The sequence below is a fragment of the Solanum lycopersicum genome, chromosome 9 (assembly GCF_036512215.1).
Source record: "Solanum lycopersicum chromosome 9, SLM_r2.1".
NCBI lineage: Eukaryota > Viridiplantae > Streptophyta > Magnoliopsida > Solanales > Solanaceae > Solanum > Solanum lycopersicum.
Window position 1 is genome coordinate 67,200,555 of NC_090808.1, and position 24,375 is coordinate 67,224,929.

Consider the following 24,375-nt stretch of genomic DNA (forward strand, 5'->3'; position numbering starts at 1 on the left):
AGTAGTAAATTTTCTTGTTTATAGTTTTAACCTAATGTTAATTGTGATAATTAATAACCATTGGAGATAGTGTAAAACTTCCTTTAAAAGGGGGAATTTTCATACATTTTTTTTCTTTAATGGTACATTCAAAGAAATTATTAGTACAAGTTGTTGGCTCGAGAAAAAAAAAAGAATATTTTGCAGTCTTGTTTTTTGTGGTCTCTAATTTTTGGTTTTAACATGTATTAATAATGTACTTAAAAATTTCAAAATATATTTATCATGTCCTTGATATCGTAACTAGGTAAAATGCAATTCAAAAAGGAAATATTATTGCTATAAACATTAATTGTATAGGTCGGTAAAGTCTTGATCGATTAAACAAAAAATTGTTCATTTGACTTTAATAGGTAGGTTTTTGAAAATAAGAGTAAGTTTTTTTATCCTTGAGGTAAAAAACCTGAACAAATATTATTATATTTCATTGTCAGTCGAGAATTATTCTGTTTTAAATAGAAAAAAAAAGTAAAAATCATTTCGAAAACCTAAAAGAATCTTTTTGAAAGTGTATACCCTCCCATATTAAACAAGGTTAATTTAATAAGTAGGTTCCTAAAATTTTGGATGATAAATTATTAATCTTTCCAATAATAATACTGCGTTGGATTGGATGAGTTCTTAAATTATAATGTTTAATAAAACTTCTATTTATTTATTTTTATATAACTTCTACACATTCTAAAAATGGAAAACTTTTTTTTGATTAATTTTTTTAAAATCATTTTATTTTCTTTTTTCAAAAAAAAAATTTAATCTTTAACTTTTCATGTCATATGCTTAAAGCTATAAGATTTAAATTCTATTAATACAATCTACATATATTTAATAATATATCAAAATGTAGGCAAAGTGAACAAATATCCGATTTTGGAGGCGTCATTTAATTTATCTCAAAATTAAAAAAAAAAGGAAAAAGGATAAATACACATTCGAACTATCATAAATAGTATGCAGATACCCTTCATCATTTTCTTGGACATAAGTGTCCATGCCGCCCAAAAGGTAGAGCATATATACTTTTTATACTAACAGACATACACATGTCATAATTTTATCCGCCAATCAGATATCGGATCGATAGATAAGATTGTGTCACATGTCCCAATTTAATCTTCTGTTAGAGTGAAGGGCATGTACGCTCTCGTTTTTTGACGATAGGGGTACAATTGTCACAAAAGTATGACAAAGGGTATCCCCATACCATTTATAATTGTTCAGGAATGTGTTTATCATTTTTCCCTTAAATGCAATTCGACTAGCTTAGCAACAATTTCAAATATATACAATAAAAGTTACAAATATTCGCGTATGAAGTATGATAGGCTTATATATTTTTATGTGAAGTCTGAACTTGTAAAATTTAAATATCGAATATTTTTGCCTAAAATTTCATATAGTTTATCAAGATCAATTTCAAATAGGTTTTATTGAAATAGTAATAGTAGTTTTGACAAGATTTCAGATATATTATTGTAACGACCTGTTTAGTCGTTTTGAGCAGCAGATTTTATTTCTGGAAAAACAGGCTGAGACGACGGATCGTCATGGGCACGGCGGATCGTCGAGGGGTCTCGTTTCAAAACACTTAGAAATTCTGAAATTTGGGTGCTGAAATCGACTCTCTGAACTCTGTGACGGACCTGCAGGACGGACCGTCACAGGCACGACGAACCGTCGTGATCCACCATTTCAAAACACTTCAACTCTTGAGAATTTGGTACAGGGAACGATTCTCTGAACGTCGTGACGGAAGTGCAGGACGGACCGTCGTAGGTACGACGGGCCGTCACAGACTCCTTAAGGAATCGAGTCTCTGACGAACCTGCATGACGGACCGTCGCAGGCGCGACGGGCCGTCACAGGTTGCGTAATCACAGTCGGAGTCGGATTTCTGGTTAAGTTTTAAAGGGGCGTTTTGGACTATTCCTGCTATAATTATATATTTTGTGGGTTTATATTAATAACTAAATTTCTTGGGGGTTAAAAGAGGTAACCTTAAGTTAATTAGTGGGTTATTATTGCCACCTTTTATTCTTAATTATATGCTAATTAGGGTAAAAGAAAGAGGGTTTGAATAAGAAAATTTGAAAGCACAAGAGAGGGAGAAAACGAGCGAACAGGGAGAGAAGAAGAACAAAGCTTTGGGAATTTGCTTGCTTGATCACTAGTCTTCGGTGGAGGTAGGTTATGGTTTCTCTTACGATATTCGTAGTAAACTCTTAATAGCGAATGATATGTATTGATAATATTGTAAACCCTGCTATGTGCTTACTTGTATGCTTGCATGAATGTAATTATATAATTGTGATTATATAAGCATGATGAAGTTATTGAATCCCAAATCTTGAAAAATCCTAATCTCTTTGTTAATGATGAGGCCTTGGTATAAAAGAAAGCGTGATGAACTAAAATAATGAGATTGATGATGCCTTGGTAAGAAAGAAGGCTTGATGAATTGATAGAAGGAGATTAGGGGATCGGGTGTCACAAACCGACACGTAGAATTAGGGGATCGGGTGTCACGAACCGACACGTAGATTTAGGGGATCGGGTGTCACGAACCGACACGTAGTATTAGGGGATCGGGTGTCACGAACCGACACATAGTATTAAGGGATCGGGTGTCACAAACCGACACGTAGAATTAGGGGATCGGGTGTCACGAACCGACACGTAGAATTAGGGGATCGGGTGTCACGAACCGACACGTAGAATTAGGGGATCGGGTGTCACGAACCGACACGTAGAATTAGGGGATCGGGTGTCACGAACCGACACGTAGTATTAGGGGATCGGGTGTCATGAACCGACACGTAGTATTAGGGGATCGGGTGTCACGAACCAACACGTAGTATTAAGGGATCGGGTGTCACGAATCAACACGTAGATTTAGGGGATCGGGTGTCACGAACCGATACATAGATTAAGGGGATCAGAGTGTCACGTACCGACACAAGAGAACTAATGAATATGAGGGAGCGGAGTGTCACGTACCGACACAAGAGAAATAAAGATAATGAATCTTGAAAGATGTTAATATACTCAATCTAATGAACATGATTCCCAAATGAGTATGGTATTGAGGCTTGAGTCCTCATGTGTGAACTTGACGGTAATTGTTAATGATATAGTACTTGTTGTTGCTACATGTTGAGTATCATAGTTGATTTTATGATATTACTTGGTATATATTGATTTCTATTTTGAGTTGGCCGATGATATCTACTCAGTACTTGTGTTTGTACTGACCCCCTACTTTTATGTTTTCTCCTTTGTTATTTGTGGAGTGTAGCAAACGTGCCATCGTCTTCAACTCAACCGCAACTCTTGCCAGTCTTCATTATTCCGGATATCTGGGTGAGCTAATGCTTCTAGCTTGGACTGGATCTTCTTCCTCATGTCTTGATGCCTTGAAGTTCCGGCATGGACTAGCTTTTACTTGTTTTAGTTTTCAGAATACTCTTAGTTTAGTAATTTGATCATAGATGTTCTTGTGATGATGACTTCCAGATTTTGGGGATAATAATAGTTATTGATTTTACTAATGAGTTTAAGTCTTCCGCATTACTTTTGTTGATATTATATTGAAATGTTAAGGTTTAGATTTGGTTGGTTCGCTCACACAGGAGGGTAAGTATGGGTGCCAGTCGCGGCCTGGATTTGGATCGTGACAAACTTGGTATCAAAGCATTAAGTTCGTTGGTCTCATCACACAAGAACGAGTCTAGTAGAGTCTTAAGGAACGGTAGGGGGACGCCTTTACTTTTCTTTGAGAGGCTATAAGACTTTAGGAAAATTCCATTCTTTCTTTCTTTTTTTCGTGCTATTACTTGGATCCAATTGGTATCTAGGTGATACAAATTGGTATCTGACCATCTTCACTCTATTTCGCGGATGGTTAGAACTAGAGCAACGACTGCGCCAACACCAACATCGGCAAGACAAGAAGCGTCTGAGCCAGCCACTGGGGCTGTAGCTCGAGGAAGAGTAGCGGCAAGAGGCCGTGGTAGAGGTCGTGGGAGGACGTCCTCTAGAGGAAGAGGACAAACACCTAGACCATCTGATACTAGGGCAGTGACTCCTCCACCGACTGAGGAAGTAATAAGAGAAGGGGAGGATGGGGAGAATGAACAAGTGCAAAATGAGGAATTGCCACCCCAACCTACCCCAGAGATGATCAATCAGGTTCTCGCTTATCTTAGTGGGTTGTCTGATCAGGGTCAGGCACCTCCAGTGTTTTCTGCACCAACACCTCCGGTTTCAGAGGTACAACATGCAGCCACTATGGCTCCTCGTATGGATGCCTCATTGGACATAGGCACGTTTCCACGTCTGACTACTGGGCCTATAATGACAAATGATCAGCATGAACTTTTCAGTAAGTTCTTGAAATTGAAACCTCCAGTCTTCAAGGGTGCTGAATCTGAGGATGCTTACGATTTTCTGGTTGACTGTCATGAGCTACTACACAAGATGGGTATAGTAGAACGGTTTGGTGTTGAATTCGTGAGTTATCAGTTTCAAGGGAACGCCAAAATGTGGTGGCGGTCACATGTTGAGTGTCAACCAACAGAGGCACCACCTATGACTTGGGCCTCATTCTCTAGCTTGTTTATGGAGAAGTATATCCCCCAGACTTGAGGGATAGGAAAAGAGATGAGTTCTTGAGCCTAGAGCAAGGTAGGATGTCGGTTACTGCATATGAGGCTAAGTTTCGTGCATTATCAAGGTATGCTACCCAACTTTGTTTCAGTCCACAAGAGCGGATTCGCCGTTTTGTGAAGGGGTTGAGGTTAGAACTACGGATTTCGGCCTTACAGGTAGCGGCTACGGCAAAATCCTTTCAAGAAATGGTTGATTTTGATGTAATTCTGGGTATGACTTGGCTTTCTCCGCAATTTGTGATCTTGAATCGTAATGCTAAAACGGTGACGTTAGCCAAGCCTGGGACAGATCCGTTAGTGTGGGAGGGTGACTACACTTCCAATCCGGTGCGTATCATCTCCTTTCTTCATGCTAAGAAAATGGTTAGTAAAGGGTGTTTAGCTTTCTTGGCACATCTCAAGGATGACACTACCCAAGTACCTTCGATTGAGTCGGTTTCGGTGGTCCGTGAGTTTCTGGATGTGTTCCCTGCAGATCTTCTTGGTATGCCACTAGATAGGGATATTGACTTCTGTATTGATCTTGAACCGGGTACTCGCCCCATTTCTATACCCCCTTATAGAATGGCTCCCGCGGAGTTAAGGGAGTTAAAAGCCCAACTTCAAGAGTTGTTGAGCAAAGGCTTCATTAGACCAAGTGCATCTCCTTGGGGTGCTCCGATTTTGTTTGTGAAGAAGAAGGATGGGAGTTTTCGGATGTGCATAGACTACCGGCAGTTGAACAAGGTAACCATAAAGAACAAGTATCCTCTTCCTCGCATTGATACTTGTTCGATTAGTTACAAAGTGTTTGTGTCTTCTCTAAGATTGACTTGAGATCCGGTTATCATCAATTGAAAATACGGGCAACGGATGTGCCAAAGACTGCTTTTAGAACCAGGTATGGGCATTACGAATTTGTAGTGATGTCTTTTGGTCTTACGAATGCCCCTACTGCTTTCATGAGTTTGATGAACGGGATTTTTAAGCCATATTTGAATCTCTTTGTGATCGTATTTATTGATGACATACTGATGTACTCTAAAAGTAAGGAGGAACATGAGGAGCATTTGAGAATGGTATTGGAAATGTTGAGGGAGAAAAAGCTTTATGCCAAGTTCTCTAAGTGTGAGTTTTGGCTAGATGCAGTGTCCTTCTTGGGGCACGTGGTTTCTAAGGATGGAGTGATGGTGGATCCTTCTAAGATTGAGACAGTGAATAATTGGGTAAGACCTACTTATGTGTCAGAAATAAGGAGTTTTGTTGGGTTAGCTAGCTACTACCGCCGATTTGTCAAGGGATTCTCTTCCATTGCTTCCCAACTGACGAACTTGACTAAGCAAAATGTTCCATTTATATGGTCGGATGAGTGTGAGGAAAGCTTTCAGAAGCTCAAGACTCTGTTGACTACTGCACCAATTCTCACCTTGCCAGTGGAAGGTAAGAATTTCATTGTCTATTGTGATGCATCCTATTCGGGTTTGGTTGCAGTGCTAATGCAAGAGAAGAATGTGATTGCTTATGCTTCAAGACAATTAAAAGTGCATGAACGTAACTATCCAACTCATTATTTGGAATTGGCCGCGATAGTGTTTGCATTAAAGCAATGGAGACACTATTTATATGGGGTTAAGTGTGAAGTATACACGGATCATCGTAGCCTACAGTATGTTTTTACTCAAAAAGATTTGAATTTGAGATAGAGAAGATGGATGGAACTACTGAAGGACTATGATATCACTATCTTGTACCATCCGGGAAAGGCTAATGTTGTGGCAGACGCCTTAAGTAGAAAGGCAGGGAGCATGGGGAGCCTAGCTCACTTGCAAGTTTCCAGGCGTCCATTGGCTAGAGAGGTTAAGACTCTAGCTAACGACTTGATGAGATTAGAAGTAAATGAGAAGGGAGGATTGTTGGCTTATGTGGAGGCAAGATCTTCCTTTCTTGACAAGATTAAGGGAAGATAGTTTAATGATGAGAAATTGATCCGGATCCGAGACAAAGTATTGCGAGGAGAGGCTAAGGAAGCACAAATCGATGAGGAAGGTGTTTTGAGAATTAAGGGAAGGGTATGTGTACCCCGCGTCGATGATTTGATCAACACTATTCTGACAGAGGCTCATAGTTCAAGGTATTCGATACATCCGGGTGCAACCAAGATGCACCGTGACCTAAAGCAACACTTTTGGTGGAGTAGAATGAAGCGTGATATTGTGGATTTTATTGCCAAATGTCCAAACTGTCAACAAGTAAAGTATGAACACCAAAGGCCCGGAGGAACACTTCAGAGAATGCCCATTCCAGAATGGAAATGGGAGAGAATCGCAATGGATTTCGTGGTTGGTCTTCCAAAGACAATAGGTAAGTATGACTCTATTTGGGTGATTGTTGATAGGTTAACTAAGTCTGCTCATTTCATTCCGGTCAAGGTGACTTACAATGCAGAGAAGTTAGCCAAGACCTATATCTCAGAAATTGTTCGATTGCATGGGGTTCCACTATCCATCATATCAGATAGAGGTACGCAGTTTACTTCTAAGTTTTGGAAAACATTGCATGCGGAATTGGGTACTAGGTTGGACATTAGTACCGCGTTCCATCCTCAGACCGATGGCCAGTCTGAGCGAACGATTCAAGTGTTGGAGGATATGCTTCGTGCGTGTGTAATAGAATTTGGTGGCCATTGGGATAACTTCTTACCCTTAGCGGAGTTTTCATACAATAATAGCTATCACTCAAGCATTGATATGGCTCCATTTGAAGCATTGTATGGTAGGAGATGTAGGTCCCCCATTGGTTGGTTTGATGCATTCGAGGCTAGACCTTGGGGTACTGACCTTCTGAGGGAATCGTTAGATAAAGTGAAATCTATTCAAGAAAAGCTTCTAGCGGCGCAAAGTAGGCAAAAAGAATATGCAGATCAAAAGGTTAGAGACTTGGAGTTCATGGAGGGTGAACAAGTCTTGTTGAAGGTTTCACCCATTAAAGGGGTGATGCGTTTTGGAAAAAGGGGTAAATTGAGCCCAAGGTATATTGGTCCCTTCGAGGTTCTGAAGCGCATAGGGGAGGTGGCTTACGAGTTAGCCTTGCCTCCAGGGCTGTCCGGAGTACATCCGGTATTCCATGTGTCGATGTTGAAAAGATACCATGGGGATGGAAACTACATCATCCGTTGGGGTTCCGTTTTGCTTGATGAGAATTTGTCTTATGAGGAGGAGCCTGTTGCTATTTTAGATAGAGAAATTCGCAAGTTGAAATCAAGGGAGATTGCATCCATCAAAGTTCAATGGAAGAATCGCCCCGTTGAAGAAGCCACTTGGGAGAAGGAGGTTGATATGCGAGAAAGATATCCACATCTGTTTAAAGATTCAGGTACTCCTTCTCGCCCTTGTTTTCCTTCTTGTGATCGTTCGGGAACGAACGATGGGTAAATTGGTATCTAATGTAATGACCAGTTTAGTCGTTTTGAGCAGCAAATTTTATTTCTGGAAAAACAGGCTGAGACGACAGAACCCACGACGGATCGTCATGGGCACGACGGACCATCGAGGGGTCTCGTTTCAAAACACTTAGAAATTCTGAAATTTGGGTGCTGAAATCGACTCTTTGAACTTTGTGACGGACCTGCAGGACGGACCGTCACAGGCACGACGAACCGTTGTAATCCACCGTTTCAAAACACTTCAACTCTTGAGAATTTGGTACAGGGAACGATTCTCTGAACGTCATAACGGAAGTGCATGACGGACCGTCGTAGGTACGACGGGCCGTCACAGACTCCTTAAGGAAATCGAGTCTCTGACGAACCTGCATGACGGACCGTCGCAGGCGCGACGGGCCGTCACAGGTTGCGTAATCCCAGTCGGAGTCGGATTTCTAGTTAAGTTTTAAAGGGGCATTTTGGACTATTCCTGCTATAATTATATATTTCGTGGGTTTATATTAATAACTAAATTTCTTGGGGGTTAAAAGAGGTAACCTTAAGTTAATTAGTGGGTTATTATTGCCACCTTTTATTCTTAATTATATGCTAATTAGGGTAAAAGAAAGAGGGTTTGAATAAGAAAATTTGAAAGCACAAGAGAGGGAGAAAACGAACGAACAGGGAGAGAAGAAGAACAAAGCTTTGGGAATTTGCTTGCTTGATCACTAGTCTTCGGTGGAGGTAGGTTATGGTTTCTCTTACGATATTCGTAGTAAACTCTTAATAGCGAATGATATGTATTGATAATATTGTAAACCCTGCTATGTGCTTACTTGTATGCTTGCATGAATGTAATTATATAATTGTGATTATATAAGCATGATGAAGTTATTGAATCCCAAATCTTGAAAAATCCTAATCTCTTTGTTAATGATGAGGCCTTGGTATAAAAGAAGGCGTGATGAACTAAAATAATGAGATTGATGATGCCTTGGTAAGAAAGAAGGCTTGATGAATTGATAAAAGGAGATTAGGGGATCGGGTGTCACGAACCGACACGTAGAATTAGGGGATCGGGTGTCACGAACCGACACGTAGATTTAGGAGATCTGTGTCACGAACCGACACGTAGTATTAGGGGATCGGGTGTCACGAACCGACACGTAGTATTAAGGGATCGGGTGTCACGAACCGACACGTAGAATTAGGGGATCGGGTGTCACGAACCGACACGTAGAATTAGGGGATCGGGTGTCACGAACCGACACGTAGAATTAGGGGATCGAGTGTCACGAACCGACACGTAGTATTAGGGGATCGGGTGTCACGAACCGACACGTAGTATTAGGGGATCGGGTGTCACGAACCAACACGTAGTATTAAGGGATCGGGTGTCACGAACCGACACGTAGATTTAGGGGATCGGGTGTCACGAACCGACACGTAGATTTAGGGGATCGGGTGTCACGAACCGACACGTAGATTAAGGGGATCGGAGTGTCACGTACCGACACAAGAGAACTAATGAATATGAGGGAGCGGAGTGTCACATACCGACACAAGAGAAATAAAGATAATGAATCTTGAAAGATGTTAATATACTCAATCTAATGAACATGATTCCCAAATGAGTATGGTATTGAGGCTTGAGTCCTCATGTGTGAACTTGACGGTAATTGTTAATGATATAGTACTTGTTGTTTCTACATGTTGAGTATCATAGTTGATTTTATGATATTACTTGGTATATATTGATTTCTATTTTGAGTTGGCCGATGATATCTACTCAGTACTTGTGTTTGTACTGACCCCCTACTTTTATGTTTTCTCCTTTGTTATTTGTGGAGTGTAGCAAACGTGCCATCGTCTTCAACTCAACCGCAACTCTAGTCAGTCTTCATTATTCCGGATATCAGGGTGAGCTAATGCTTCTAGCTTGGACTGGATCTTCTTCCTCATGTCTTGATGCCTTGAAGTTCCGGCATGGACTAGCTTTTACTTGTTTTAGTTTTCAGAATACTCTTAGTTTAGTAATTTGATCATAGATGTTCTTGTGATGATGACTTCCAGATTTTGGGGATAATAATAGTTATTGATTTTACTAATGAGTTTAAGTCTTCCGCATTACTTTTGTTGATATTATATTGAAATGTTAAGGTTTAGATTTGGTCGGTTCGCTCACACAGGAGGGTAAGTGTGGGTGCCAGTCGCGGCCCGGATTTGGATCGTGACAATTATATATAGTAGCTACATTTTTTTTTATTGAAGTTGTGGATTTGACATCAATATTTTCTTATAACAATAAAAAATAAAATAAATAAATGACCATATATTATAAAAATAATTATGATAATAATCTTAATTGTCTCCTCCATGATGTTCTCCAAGTTGTGATGCAAAGTAATTTGTTCCATAAAAAAGGTGCTCATAATTATATTCTTGTTTAGCACAAACAAATCGAATAAAATTAACCAACTTTAAATTAAGTGCTTATCACTAAGATTGAACCGTTAAATACCACATAGAAAATCATTAAAGTAACATGTCTTATCTTGTAATCAATTTAAAGAACAAATATCAAAAAGATTTAATTTGTTGGCACTTTTGGGAGCCAAAATCAACTTATCTAAAACATATTTGTCTCAAGATTTAAAAGTTGTCGTTCTATGTGTTATTAAACATAATTATCAAAAATATATTTGAATTATCAATTTTCAGTAAGTTTCATAATTTAATGTTTCATTGTATAATTCTTCTATCTGAATCTCGATCGTTGTCTATATATTAAAACACATTAAATTGAGTAGATGATAATTAGTCGAGTAGAGAAGGTACCAACTCATAGTTTGAATGTAAAATTCGCGAAATGATAATAGTTCACACGTATTATTTTAAACATTAACTCGTTTGTTTTTTATTTTTTCAAAGAAACTAAAAGATTCTTATTTTTGTCAAATAATGAAATATTTATTTCTAAACAATCATTCAAAAAAAATTAAGGTAAAAATGAATTTCTAAAAAAAAAAAAAACATAAACCCCCCAACTTACAAATTATAGAGAAAAACAAGCATTTTTTCGAAATCTACTAGACATAAATATTACTTCCGATATATGCATTATGAAATCTAGTAGACATAAGTATTACTTCCTCCGTTTCAAAAAGAATGTTACTATTTCTTTTTTAGTTTGTTTCAAAAAGAATGACCCTTTTCCTTTTTTGGCAACACTTTGACATTAACTTTCCACGTGACATGTTTCAGACCACAGAATTAAATGACATTTTGGGAAATTTGACATAACGTTAATTTAGAACCACAAGATTAAAAGTCTTCTTTTTTTTCTTAAACTCTGTTTCAAGTCGAACTATATCATCCTCGATGGGACTAAGTTTTTTGAACATATTTACTCACTAGTCTATTAGATTGTAGCTTAATTCATATTTCATAATAATTGTAGAAACAATTTTCATTTTTGCATGATTACTTAGAGGAAGTGTTCCTAGGCCCAGTTCTAAAGGCCCAAAAACTATGATAATAGCCCAATATTTCACACCACAAATTCAACAAGACCATATAAATGTGGAAATTTGCTCTAGTGACTTATGATCTTTCTCGGAACTCGAGACACTCCGAGCACGCTCCGTCTCTCTATCTATCTATCTATCTATCTCTAATTCTAACCAGTTCAAAATTAAGAACGTAGGAGTCATTTGAACACACTCCAATTCATGACATTATCTTCGACAACGTGTGGTGATCTTGGATCGCCACACCTTGCGAGCTGATAATGCAATGAACATCATCGACTTAAATTATGGCATCGGCTCGATCACGTTGACCAATCTTAGGAACCCATCACATGTGAGTGTAGCGAATGGCGTTAACTCGGTCCATGGTCCTTTATCTATTGAGCCCATCGTAAATGTTTCAGTTTGGGCCCTTTAATTTTTGGGCATTCACAAATGGGCTTATGATTTTTTTGTATTGGGCTTTTAGACTGGCCCAATATAATAGATCCAGCCCAAAATAAGCCACCGACGAAAATGATTAGAAATTGACAGCTTTCGTTGAAGTCCACATGCAAATTGTAGTCATTAATTAAGTAAACGTAAATTTTAAGATAATTATATTTATTTTTACTTAATATATATAGTTACTTTAAATAATTTCTACATTATGTATTATAGCAGGCAACACTTATTTTCAAGATTTCATATTTGACATCACAAGAAAACATATATATATACACACACATACTAGACACATGCGCCCGTGTTAGTACGGGTCAATTTCTATTATTTTTTATTTTATTTTATGTGACACAGATAATATTTAGAAAGTCAATTAAACTACAATATGATATTAAATACTTTAAGTTATTAATTAATGTAATTTACAGTATCTTGTGTAATTTTAAATAATATATGTTATTTTCCTTGTCCCTATATATATGACACAAATAGAATTTCAAGAGTCAATATGTTGTTAATTATCGCGTGGAACCACACATGTGAAGCAGACATATTGGTTGTCTCTTGTGCTGTTAAGATGGAACAACTAAAATATGAATAAGAAATATATTTACGTATACGAAATGTCAAAAGCCTCAAATCAATAAATAAGCTAAAATTAATCAAAGACCTCTACTAATTAAAACATAAATTTTCAAGGTGAAAATCTTGTAAATCAATTAGTAGATGTAGAGGTCTTTGGTAATACTCCCTCCGTCCACTAATAATTGTCATACTTTCCATTTTTAAAGTCAAATCATAAAAATTTTGACTAACATTTTACAATATATTTTTTCATCATATTGATATGTAAAAAATTGCAATATAGTTTTGAGTATCTAAATTTTTTGGTTAAAATATCAAATTAATGTAATTTAATTTAACTTTAAAAATTAGTCAAATTAACTTTCGAAAAATGTAACATAACAAATAAAAATAAACCGATGGAGTAATTAATTTAACGGAAAAAAATAAAGCTGAAATTAAAACAGAAAGAAAATTTGATGTTGGAAATGTTTGAACCCCCAGACCTTGGGGTTGAAATATGAAGCCTAATCCGATAGACCAAATAGTTGGGTATGTAAATAAACACACAGCTGAAGGATAGATGTTGACTTTTAGCTGTGTGCTTATTGCTACTTATATATAAGTTGTACAAGTATATATATATATATATATATATATAAACTCACTTATTATTATATTAGAGGATTATTTTACAAAAAATAAATAAAAATTAGAGGATTGAAGAGTTGGGTTGAGAAAAAAAAACATCATATAAAAGTTTTAAAAGATGTATCATAAATGAAATAATTTCATATATTTTTATTTTTTTAACTCAATGTTTGAAATGTATGTTAGTATTCAATTAAATCTGAATTTGTGTTAAGAAGTTCCATATTAATAAATAAAATGTTCTTCTTAATAAATATCACTTTATATCAAAATAGGACTCATATCCGAGATCTTAATAAAAAATAGAAAGCTATGTTGCGTGTGTTTTAATCTATAATTATTTATATGTCAATTTATAGTATCTAGATCTGTCGGCACATAAATTATATTTCTTTGTTATCACTTTCAACTTTTTACATCTTTCCTTATCATAATGAAAAAATGATTTTCTAATGGAAAAAAATGATTTTCTAATGGAAAAAAGTATTATATGTGTGAAAATCTAATTGCTCTTAGTTCAAAATATATTGACAATAATACTATGTTTTATATATTACTTTGTACATAGCATTTAAATCAAATAATTTAATCTTATTGAATAAAAAAAAGTAACAATGCAAATTAGTTAATTATGATTAAATAATGAATATATATCAATGGTTTTGATACTAACACTGAATTAAAATTGTTTAAAGAAATAAAAGAGAAGTATATATGTTTGTTTAGCTTTAGAAAACTTTAATCTTCATAGTAGTATATATGTTACACATTTTGATCAAAGTTTTGTGATATAAAAAATTAATATTTGATAATTTGCACTCACACATTAATTATATGCAGACTCAAAATATTGATAAGAGTGTAATACTACACTTTGTAGGTATTATTCAGTTATCAATGTGAGATTTTATTTAATGTTAAATATCTTCTCTTCTAACTCAGTTACATTCTACTTAATCCATTACCACAACTCACGATCACCTTTTCGAACTAATTAGAAATTTTATGATTTATAATGTGTCACTCACACGAAAGTATTTATGTCCATTGAAGCATATATATAGCTAGTTTCTTGTCGGTCTATGATTTTCAAGTTGTTTGTGGTGTAGTAAAAATTATAAAGTCAATCCTACATTATCACTTTTTATTTTTATATTCGTCCCACTGGATTATTAATTTCGAACCACACGCTAATTAAAAATCACTAAAACTTTTAAATGAGAGTATCACTCGCCCATAATAAATTATTTATTTATAGTGTTATAAGAAATGTTGAAATTTATTGAATCAAGAGCACATGGTGACCATCCATGGGCAAAGATCCCATTCCTCATGGAATTTTAATTTTCTAATTATTTATTAATGTCACGAGTTCAAGATCTCAACAATTCTTTAATCATTTTTATTTCTTAATTAATAACCATATTTAAAAAAAAAAGGAAAATATCCAAAAAGGAGCATACATTCATTTATATACTTGCTAATAGCCTTGAGCAGTAAAGATATTCAAATAATAATCTCCAAAAAAAGAACTCTTTCAAGTTTGCCATAAATAATAATTTTTCTAGATATATACACTAGTGTTGGATATTATTATGAGTCCAATAATGTGTTAAAAATTATTTTTTACCTAAAAATACAACACAAATTTCCAGGTACATTTTTTCAAGGAACTTATTTATTGACATGCTTTAAAAATTTTATATTGGTAAATTTTGTTTAATCAAAGTTGTAACAATAACTCAGATTTTCCATTTGTAAAACAAAAAAGAAAAAAGAAAGATCAGTAAGACACTAACTATGAAAAGAGGGAAGAAAAAATCGATGTATATTTTATCCTTCACAAATTGTACTTATAAAATTATATCGAACATGTTATTATAAAAATTATTTACGAAAGAATATAATAAATACATTATGTGTGTATTATTTTTTATTTTTGGAATATTAACACAAATGGCCAGTCAGCCAAAGTGATCACCCAAATAAGCTTATTTTAAAAATTATTACAATTCACATATATTTAGGTAAAATAATTTTTTTTTGAAGTATTCGTAAATACTCAATATGAAATGTTTTATATATTCCTGTGATAAATAATTATGTAAATGGTAATACTTTGAAGGTTATACAATATGCAAGATTGTATTGTGTAATTTTTTTAATTAATAAATTTTATAAATAAATACTTGCACGTGATCTGTCAATGTGACTGGGGGTTTAAAATAGTCCTTTAAAATATGCATTTAACATTTTTGATCCTTTAAGTTAGCTAACAATTAATACTTTTAATCTTCCTCAAATATTTAATAATTTATGTTTGTAAAATTTAATTAAAAAAAAGATTTTATCATAAATACATAAAAGTCTAATTAAATTCTAAAATATGTAAACACAAGAAACTACACTAAACACCAAAAGATATTATAAAAAAACAGAGAAAAAATTACATTAAAAATGTGTACAAATAATCAAAAAAAAATAAAAATTACTTTTTTTTAAAAAAAAAAAATCATACTCTCTATCAAATCTAACAAATAAAATTTGATAAATATTTAATGAAGACTAAAAATATTTTTTTTCGTGTATACTTGAAAATTATTTTCAATATACACACTCTAAGATAATACTCTCTCTATTTCTAAAACAAATAAGTACAATTTTAATTTTGTTTTAAATTTATTGACATTTTAAAATTTATAAATGATTGATCTTATTTTTCCAAAATTACCTTGTTTGCAATTATTTTTTATTTTCTAAGAATAGGCCATTTTTTTTTCCCCTTCAATTTCACACTTATCAACATGAAAGTTTGTACCTTTCACTTCTATACCCTTAATTTTCCCAAAATGGCATAAAATATCCCTAAATTTTCATTTTTTTTTCACTGAAAATTAGATCCAATAGCCCAACCCCAACCCCACCCTGTCGGCACCCTCACCCCTCTCTTCCTCCCAACTGTATCCAATAATACACTTTTTGTTTTTGGGATAATGCTCAAGTAGCCACTCAACTTATACTTAAACTCTGAGACACACTTATATTATATCTGAACTTATTTTATCAATAATTTTTTAATTTTTTTTAGCCTATGCGGCATTAACTTGTAAGCCCAATGATAATTGACTTTTTTTTTCAAACTAATACCACGTAGGCTAAAAAAAGGTAGAAAATAAATTCAAAAAATAATAGGACTTAAGTATAATATAAATATGTCTCTGGGATTTCGGGCATTTCCACTTTCTTTTTTTATACCGAGCTTTGTTTTCCATTCTCTTTCTCTCCATCATACACTTAACTATTTTCTTGTTTTTCTTGACACGTCCTATTATTCTCGATTTGTAAAACTTACTCATTTCTCCAATTTCAGATCTGCACCTATTCTGCTCAAATACTGTAAGATTCTTTTTTTTTTTGTGGATCTGATTGATTTCGTGCTTACCTTTTTCTACTTGTTAATTGGTTTCACTCGGCAAAGTTTTTTTGTTCTAACGTTAAAGACGCGTTTAATGGTAGTGCTTGTTGATTTGTGTTAATAATTATAATATTTTTTTAAATATTCAATGATTTTGTCTGTACAATTTTTAATTCTACAAACATTTTGTGTTTAATCTCTATTATTTGCCTATCCATTCAGAGTTGTAATCTTTTTTCGAATCCTCGCCATTTTGCTTGTTAATTCAAATCTGTTTGCTCTTGGACCCTTTAGTTACTGTTTAATCTTGTTGATTTGTATTAGTAATCTGTGAGTTTTTTGTTAATATTGAATATGGCTTACCCATTTGCTCTCTTTTGCTTCTTAATTGTTATAAGCTAGTTAAAAGTTTTAATATTTTGCTCTAATGTTTTATAGCCCCTTTTAAGACTACTACTTAATCTTGTTTTTGCTTGATATTGAATCTGGCTTATCCATTTTGGCCTTTTTTTTTTATTGTTAATCCTACCTAGCTAAAGTTTTAATCTTTTGCTATGATGTTTTAGATCCTTTAATGACTAGTGTTTAATCTTGTTGATTTATATTAACATGTTTGTTTTTAACATTGAGTCTAGCTTACTCATTTTTGGCCTTTTGTGCTTGTTAATCATGCTCAGCTAGCCAAAGTTGTAATCTTTTGCTCTAATTTTTGTACATGCCTTTGCTTAGTCTTGTTGATTTGTATCAACAATCATGTTTTTTTTTTTTTAATATTGGATCTGGCTTGTCCAAGACATTTGCGTTTGAGCTGGTTAATTATCCATCTAGGCCAAAATTTGTTCTTTGGTTCGGTTGTTTGTACTCATTAATGTTACTAGTTGATCTTGTTAATTTGAGTTAGTAGTAATTATGGGTCGTTTAATGGATCATGTTGGATTCTACTTATCCTTTGCCATTTTTATGCTTGGTTTTTTAAAATTCTCAGCTAGGGTAATATCTGTTTTCTGCTTTTGTTGTTCGACCTATTAATGCTAATAGGGCCTAGACTTGTTTATTTGTATTAGTAATCCTGGATTCTTAATTGCATCAACCCAGATCCGTGTTTCAGAAAGTTTAATTATCCTTATACCTGTCATCAGTATAAGCACATTATTGCTTTGATATCCAAGGATAAAAGTTGAATTCCATTGGTCTTCACAATTAGTCCAAATGTTTGTATGCATCGGGATCTTGTTCATAGTTGAGATACTTCTCAGCTGTAGATATGGGAAGTTCCGTTGTGAATTTGCATTTTTTTAATATAGTAAATAGCATCTAAACTCTCTTTTTTCAGTCGTTTTACGAAAAATAGAATGTGAGGCAGTGGAAGACACTGCCGACAATGTAGCCTGAAATGTAAATGATATACCAGCAGTTAGCCAACTCTGTTTCTGGAATTTCACTTGACATTGTCTTCCTCTTCCAGTTCCATTTTTCCTTCTGAATGCATCACTTAGTACACTATAAGTGTGATTTGTTGCCTATTACTTTTTTTTTTTTTTGGGGGGGGGATGTGGTTCTTTAGTAATCCGTTAAAAATAAGTACTGGTTTGATCTTTCTTATCATCTATATGTTGCTCCGTCTCATTCCCTAACTGGCTAGAGAAGTAGACATACCTATCGTCTAATTTCAAGGAGTAATACCCAAGTTGGAGTATCATATCCGAGCTTGAGCCAGGAAAATTTCGTGGAGTTCAATATGACTTCAAAGATTGTTTCTGAGATCATGAAATTGTACAAGAAATATAGTAGAAGTTTAATTTACATGTTCTTTTCAAAGAAATATAGTAGTGAATGCAAGATTGCAATATCTACTGCGGTTGGACGTTTATAATGCTTTTTCTTTTTAATTTTTTGGATTCTTTTTTGAAATATCTCGGTGGCTTTTCTTTCTTTTTCTTTTTCTTTTTATTTTTTGTTTGCCCTTTGCCACACTACTCGAGTTGATCTAGTTGTTTGTGCATGTGATTTTGCAGGTTATTTCACCAATAGAAGAAATCCATCTTCCTTCAGAATCTAATTTCTGAAATCTGTTACGTTCGGGATCTTGGAGCTAACTGGTCCACCTAAGCAATGACTTCTAAGAATTGAAGGGGAAAGGGTGAAGGTGAAGCTTTTTTGAAGATTCTAAAACTACACAAATGATGCGAGGGAGATCAGATGGAGCGCAGAAGAAGCGCTTGTTGACTTCTGTAGCTGTTGTTGCACTCTTTGTTGTTGTCCTGTATTTTTATTTTGGCTCTAAGAGCAACGGTGAGTCTGCTTTAGAGTATGGAAGCCGATCATTGAGGAAACTGGGATCCTCGTATTTGGGTGGAGATGATGACTCTGATCTTAGCAGCAAGCAAGATGAGAAGTTTGGGCTGGAAGATGGTGAAGATGGCATCGTTTCTAAGAGCTTCCCAGTGAGTATTATTTTTCCTTTTATATTGTTCTTTTTCGTTTTGTTGATAGATGATGTCACAATCACTCTCATTTAACTAACCTGTGAGACTGCATCGCTATATGGAAGACCGGGAAAACACTTGCTGCATTTTGGTTGTCTTGTTAACTTTCTAACTTTTGTTCTACTATTTTTGTCTCTTTAAAGGTTTGCGATGATCGACATTCGGAGTTAATTCCCTGTCTGGACAGGCATCTCATATACCAAATGAGATTGAAGCTGGATCTAACATTAATGGAGCACTATGAAAGACATTGTCCATTGCCTGAAAGACGTTTCAATTGCTTGATTCCTCCTCCAGCTGGATACAAGGTGCATAAGCTATATCAGTACTAAATATAAGTCAAGAATATGCTCTAACTTCCAATGTTATTCGTTTTTTTTTTCTGATCAGACACATCTGTTTTTGCTTTCGCCCCTTGGATGTTGTTGTAGGTACCGATTAAGTGGCCAAGAAGTAGAGATGAGGTTTGGAAGGCAAACATACCACATACTCACCTTGCACATGAGAAATCTGACCAAAACTGGATGGTTGTTAAGGGTGAAAAGATCATATTTCCTGGTGGAGGCACTCACTTTCACTATGGAGCTGATAAGTACATTGCTTTAATTGCAAATGTGAGCACTCTATCTCTTGAAATATTGCAGATCTATCGATAGAAAGAAATATGTAACCAGGCTTAGTTAAATAATCAACTCTTAAGATGTTCACACTTCTCAAAGTTGTCTTACCGTAATCGTGATCGCAGATGCTGAAATTTCCGAACAATAACTTGAACAATGGAGGAAGGATACGCACAGTTTTTGACGTTGGTTGTGGTGTGGCTAGTTTTGGTGGTTATCTTCTATCCTCTGATATCATAGCAATGTCGTTGGCGCCGAATGATGTGCATCAGAATCAGATCCAATTTGCCTTAGAGAGAGGAATTCCTGCATATCTTGGTGTTCTTGGGACAAAAAGGCTTCCTTATCCAAGCAGATCATTTGAATTTGCTCACTGTTCCCGTTGTAGGATCGATTGGCTTCAGAGGGATGGCATCCTTCTTCTCGAGCTTGATAGGGTGCTTAGACCTGGAGGCTATTTTGCCTATTCATCTCCCGAAGCATATGCACAGGATGAAGAGGATCTCAGAATATGGAAACAGATGAGCACACTTGTTGAACGCATGTGCTGGAGAATAGCAGAAAAAAAGAACCAAACAGTGATTTGGGTCAAGCCTCTAAACAACGACTGTTACATGGAAAGACCAGCTGGTACTCAACCACCACTTTGTCGGTCCAATGATGATCCTGATGCTGTTTGGGGTGTGAACATGGAAGCATGCATAACACCTTATTCTGATCGTAAGTGTCCTGTCTCTTGCTTATTTTCATTATTGAGCATCGGTGACGGTGAGTATACCTGTGTAAAGCAGTAAAAATGGCAGATAGAAGTGTTTTGTACCTGGTCAACTAAGCAATAGTAACTCATAACAAAAATAATGTTAATTTTGCGAACCCAACTTCAGAATCAGATAGAATTTAACACCAAAAGTAGTAGAGTTTCCGGAAGGCTTTCTCGAACAATGCATAGTATACTGAGAAAGTCCACTCGTCAAAGCACCTAATCATGAATCAAAAGTTATAGTTTTGAGTGTACAATGTCATGTACACTAAACAATGTATAGCTCTTCCTGGATTGTTCAATCTTGTAAGTGGATTTTCGTGCGTATATGCTAAGATTATGTTTGGAGCTTTTTATGGAGTGTTTACATCTGATATTGTTCCATTAGTTTTGTGATACAATAGGCATAAGCAGAAGTTCTAATTTTGTTTTTATCAAAGAAAATAAGTCATAGATTTGCTGAAGCTAGTAAACAATGCTAATGTTAGTTCTGTTTCATTTTCCTCAAAACGTATAACCTTATTCTCATTTTTTGATATCAGATGACCACAAAGTTGGCGGAAGCGGGCTGGCTCCTTGGCCAGCAAGGCTATCCACTCCTCCTCCTCGTCTTGCTGATTTTGGGTATTCAAGTGAAATGTTTGAGAAGGACATGGTAATTTTATGATCTTATTTTTTCGACTTCTGCCATATCATTCCATATGTGAGATTAAAGTGGTCAGGTGAATCGTGAGAATGGAAAGGAAAAGCTTATTATACTTCTTGCTTTTGTTGGCTTATTCGCAGGAGCTTTGGCAGCGAAGAGTTGAACATTACTGGAATATTTTAAGTTCAAAGATTTCTTCAGACACACTGAGAAATATCATGGACATGAAGGCCAATATGGGGTCATTTGCTGCTGCTTTGAAGGACAAAGATGTTTGGGTCATGAACGTTGTACCCAAAGATGGACCTAACACTCTCAAGATTGTATATGACCGTGGTTTGATTGGCACAACTCATGACTGGTACGTAAATAATTTCTTACTTCACAGAACTACGTAGATTTCTCCCGTCTATCTTATAGGCATCAATCTAGCATCCTTCACATAATCGACCTTGTGAGATTCTCTTAATAGGTATATTAACCGACAGCAATGATGAAATTAAAACCTGCTTAAATATCAATAATCTGAAGTTAAAATGTATATTACCGTTTTAATTTGCTCGAACTCTTCAAAAATTCCGACATGTGCGTGTCAGATCCTCCAAAAGTAGTGCACATTTGGAGGATGTTGACACGTTGCAGCAACATTTTTGGTAAATTCTCTCAACATAAGTCCTTGAGCCGAGGGTCTATTAGAAACTGCCTCTCTACCTCTGAGGTAGGAGTAAGGTCTGCGTACACTCTACCCTCCTAGACCCCACTTTTTGGGACTACTCGGAATATGTTCTTGTTGTTATCCATAAGAAGAATGCAGACATTTAGAATCTCGGAACCAGAGCTGGCCCTCGGAAATCTTACTTCCTTGCACATCGTTGAGTGCAGGTGTGAAGCATTTTCAACATATCCTAGGACCTATGATTTGCTCCATGCATGGAATATATTCTCCGACATTGAAAAGAAAGGCTGCAGTGGTGAGGATCTGTTACTCGAGATAGATCGCATAGTAAGGCCTAGTGGTTTTGTCATCTTCCGCGACAAACAACATGTTATTGACTTTGTAAAGAAGTATTTATCTCCGTTGCACTGGGAAGCGGTAGCTGATCCAACGCCAGATCAAGACCAGGAAGGGGATGAGATTGTTTTCATCATCCAAAAGAAGTTGTGGCTCACAAGTGAAAGCATCAGAGATACAGAGTAAATGAAGTTTGCTACACTAAAGCACCACTTCATCTTGATTCATTTTTCTCCTAACTTTTGAGATAAATTAAGAACAACACACCTCAAAGGTCAAAGGAGATATCAGTTTGATTTTGTAGTATTTATGATATTTATTTCTTACTTTTCATCATTTAACTTAATTTCCAGTTGTTGTTTCTTTTAGTGACAAACTCATAGACTACATATTATATGCATTTATAGGCTCTATTCTTAAATTTTGGCATTAGTAAAAGCTTACTTTATGCATTACATGTAATGTAAAATTATGTGTTAAACATGTTGCTGAAATGAAGAAGATTCAAAAAGTCTCATAGAAGGAGTTGGCAAATATTTTTACTTGAGATATGTTCCCAATTAACTTTTTTTTAGTTAATCCCTATTAGAGGTACTTAAAAACTGTTAAAACCTTTCGGGCTAGCTCAGTGGTCTGGGCTCGGGATTTTCACGTTAGAGGTCTCAAGTTTAAAAGTCCTTGCCAGCAAGCAATTGGTTTGCCATCAGGATCGAACTCGTCGTACTGAGCTTGTCTGGTGTGAGTTTTTATTGCATAGAAGTAAAGAGTTTTATCCTGTTTAACACTCGAAGGATAGCGAATGCGAATTTTTCTTAGAAATTAAAAAAGAAAAGTTGATGAAGTGGTTATTTCCCTTAACTATTCATTTAATAAGTAATACTACTAACAGCTTTAAATCTTAACTTTTTGCCTCTTCTATTAATCATGTTTGAATGTCAAATCAGTTAGTTATAGGCTGTATGAATCTTCTATAATTATTTTTTGCTCTATATTTGGGTCTATTTCTCCTAATACTAAATACTTTATTTTTTTTAACACAAATAGTATTTTAAAGGCATGATGCACGTATAGACACTTTAATTAATTTGGTTTCATTAACAGTTGAACACCTCAACTTTCATTGCGACCATCTAAACTCCTCGATCCAATACAAGTACGTTTCACAAATACCTTAGTGTTGAAAAGGTATATCTAGAATTGAGTTGTTTATTGTGCTAACTTAAATCAAGTTAAGTAATGAAGGTCTATGTACAGATATATGTTACATTTAGTGTAAACATCGAAAACTAAACAAGGACGACCACTTTATAATATGAATGATTAATAGAAAACGCGTTTTTCTTTAATTGCACTCATTAGTCACTATCACCATCTTACACCCATCCTCGCCTTAATAGGAAAAAATTTCAAAAGAATGAATAATTACGTTTCAATTTCAAACAAGTTCGAATAATATACGATACCAAATTGGAAATATTAGAAGGCCCAACCCAGATTCTTGCCTGTACAAAACAGCACTGTATTGACTAATGACAACACTCAACAAAATCAAATCAACACCCCCACCAAATGGCCCCTTTATAAGAATATTATAAAAATAGGACAAGGAGGGTCTCTTTGCAATGAAGTAAACTAATTATGTTTGTCAATTTGCCTATCCATAATTGGGCACACTCATCATACAACATAATAATACTATACTTAAATTTATATACATCATCAACAACGTATTTGCTTTTTATATTATTATCAGGTCACTCAAAAGATATCTATACGTAAACTTTCTTAAAGTATGAAATGTATAATCTTAAAAATGACACAAATTGCACGTTATAACAGATAACAACATAAATTTTTCTTATATTATATTTCCGATGCGTATAACTTGAAAGTTTTGTAAAATATATTAGTAGGAATTATATAAAGAGACCAAGAGAGGCACATGCAAATGCACCTTTTGCCATCATCAATGAAGTCTAACATGGCTTTAAGACCTATGCTCCCTTTCAAATATTATTATTATTTAGTTTGTATAGTTGCAATGTTTTTTTTTTTATTATTCTTTTTGTTATATAATTAAGTACAAATTTTTAAATATAAGTCATGTTGAAATGTCTCCCTAATTAGCAACAATATTTCTC

The 24,375-nt window shown here is 35.0% G+C and overlaps 1 protein-coding gene across 2 annotated transcripts; it reads left to right on the forward strand.

The window, feature by feature from the left end:
- The first annotated feature begins 16,324 nt into the window (after positions 1-16,324).
- On the forward strand, positions 16,325-22,756 carry LOC104649397 (probable methyltransferase PMT3). Of its 2 annotated transcripts, none has more exons than XM_010328462.4 (8): positions 16,325-16,691; positions 18,726-19,154; positions 19,340-19,504; positions 19,628-19,810; positions 19,942-20,536; positions 21,119-21,231; positions 21,363-21,583; positions 22,105-22,756. In XM_010328462.4, exons 2-8 carry the CDS (start codon positions 18,891-18,893, stop codon positions 22,418-22,420), a joined length of 1,857 nt encoding a protein of 618 aa, XP_010326764.1. In that variant the 5' UTR covers positions 16,325-16,691; positions 18,726-18,890; the 3' UTR covers positions 22,421-22,756. The 2 variants fall into 2 exon arrangements, with proteins under 2 accessions (XP_010326764.1, XP_010326765.1); XM_010328463.4 differs by having other exon boundaries at positions 16,575-16,807.
- Positions 22,757-24,375: the final 1,619 nt, after the last annotated feature.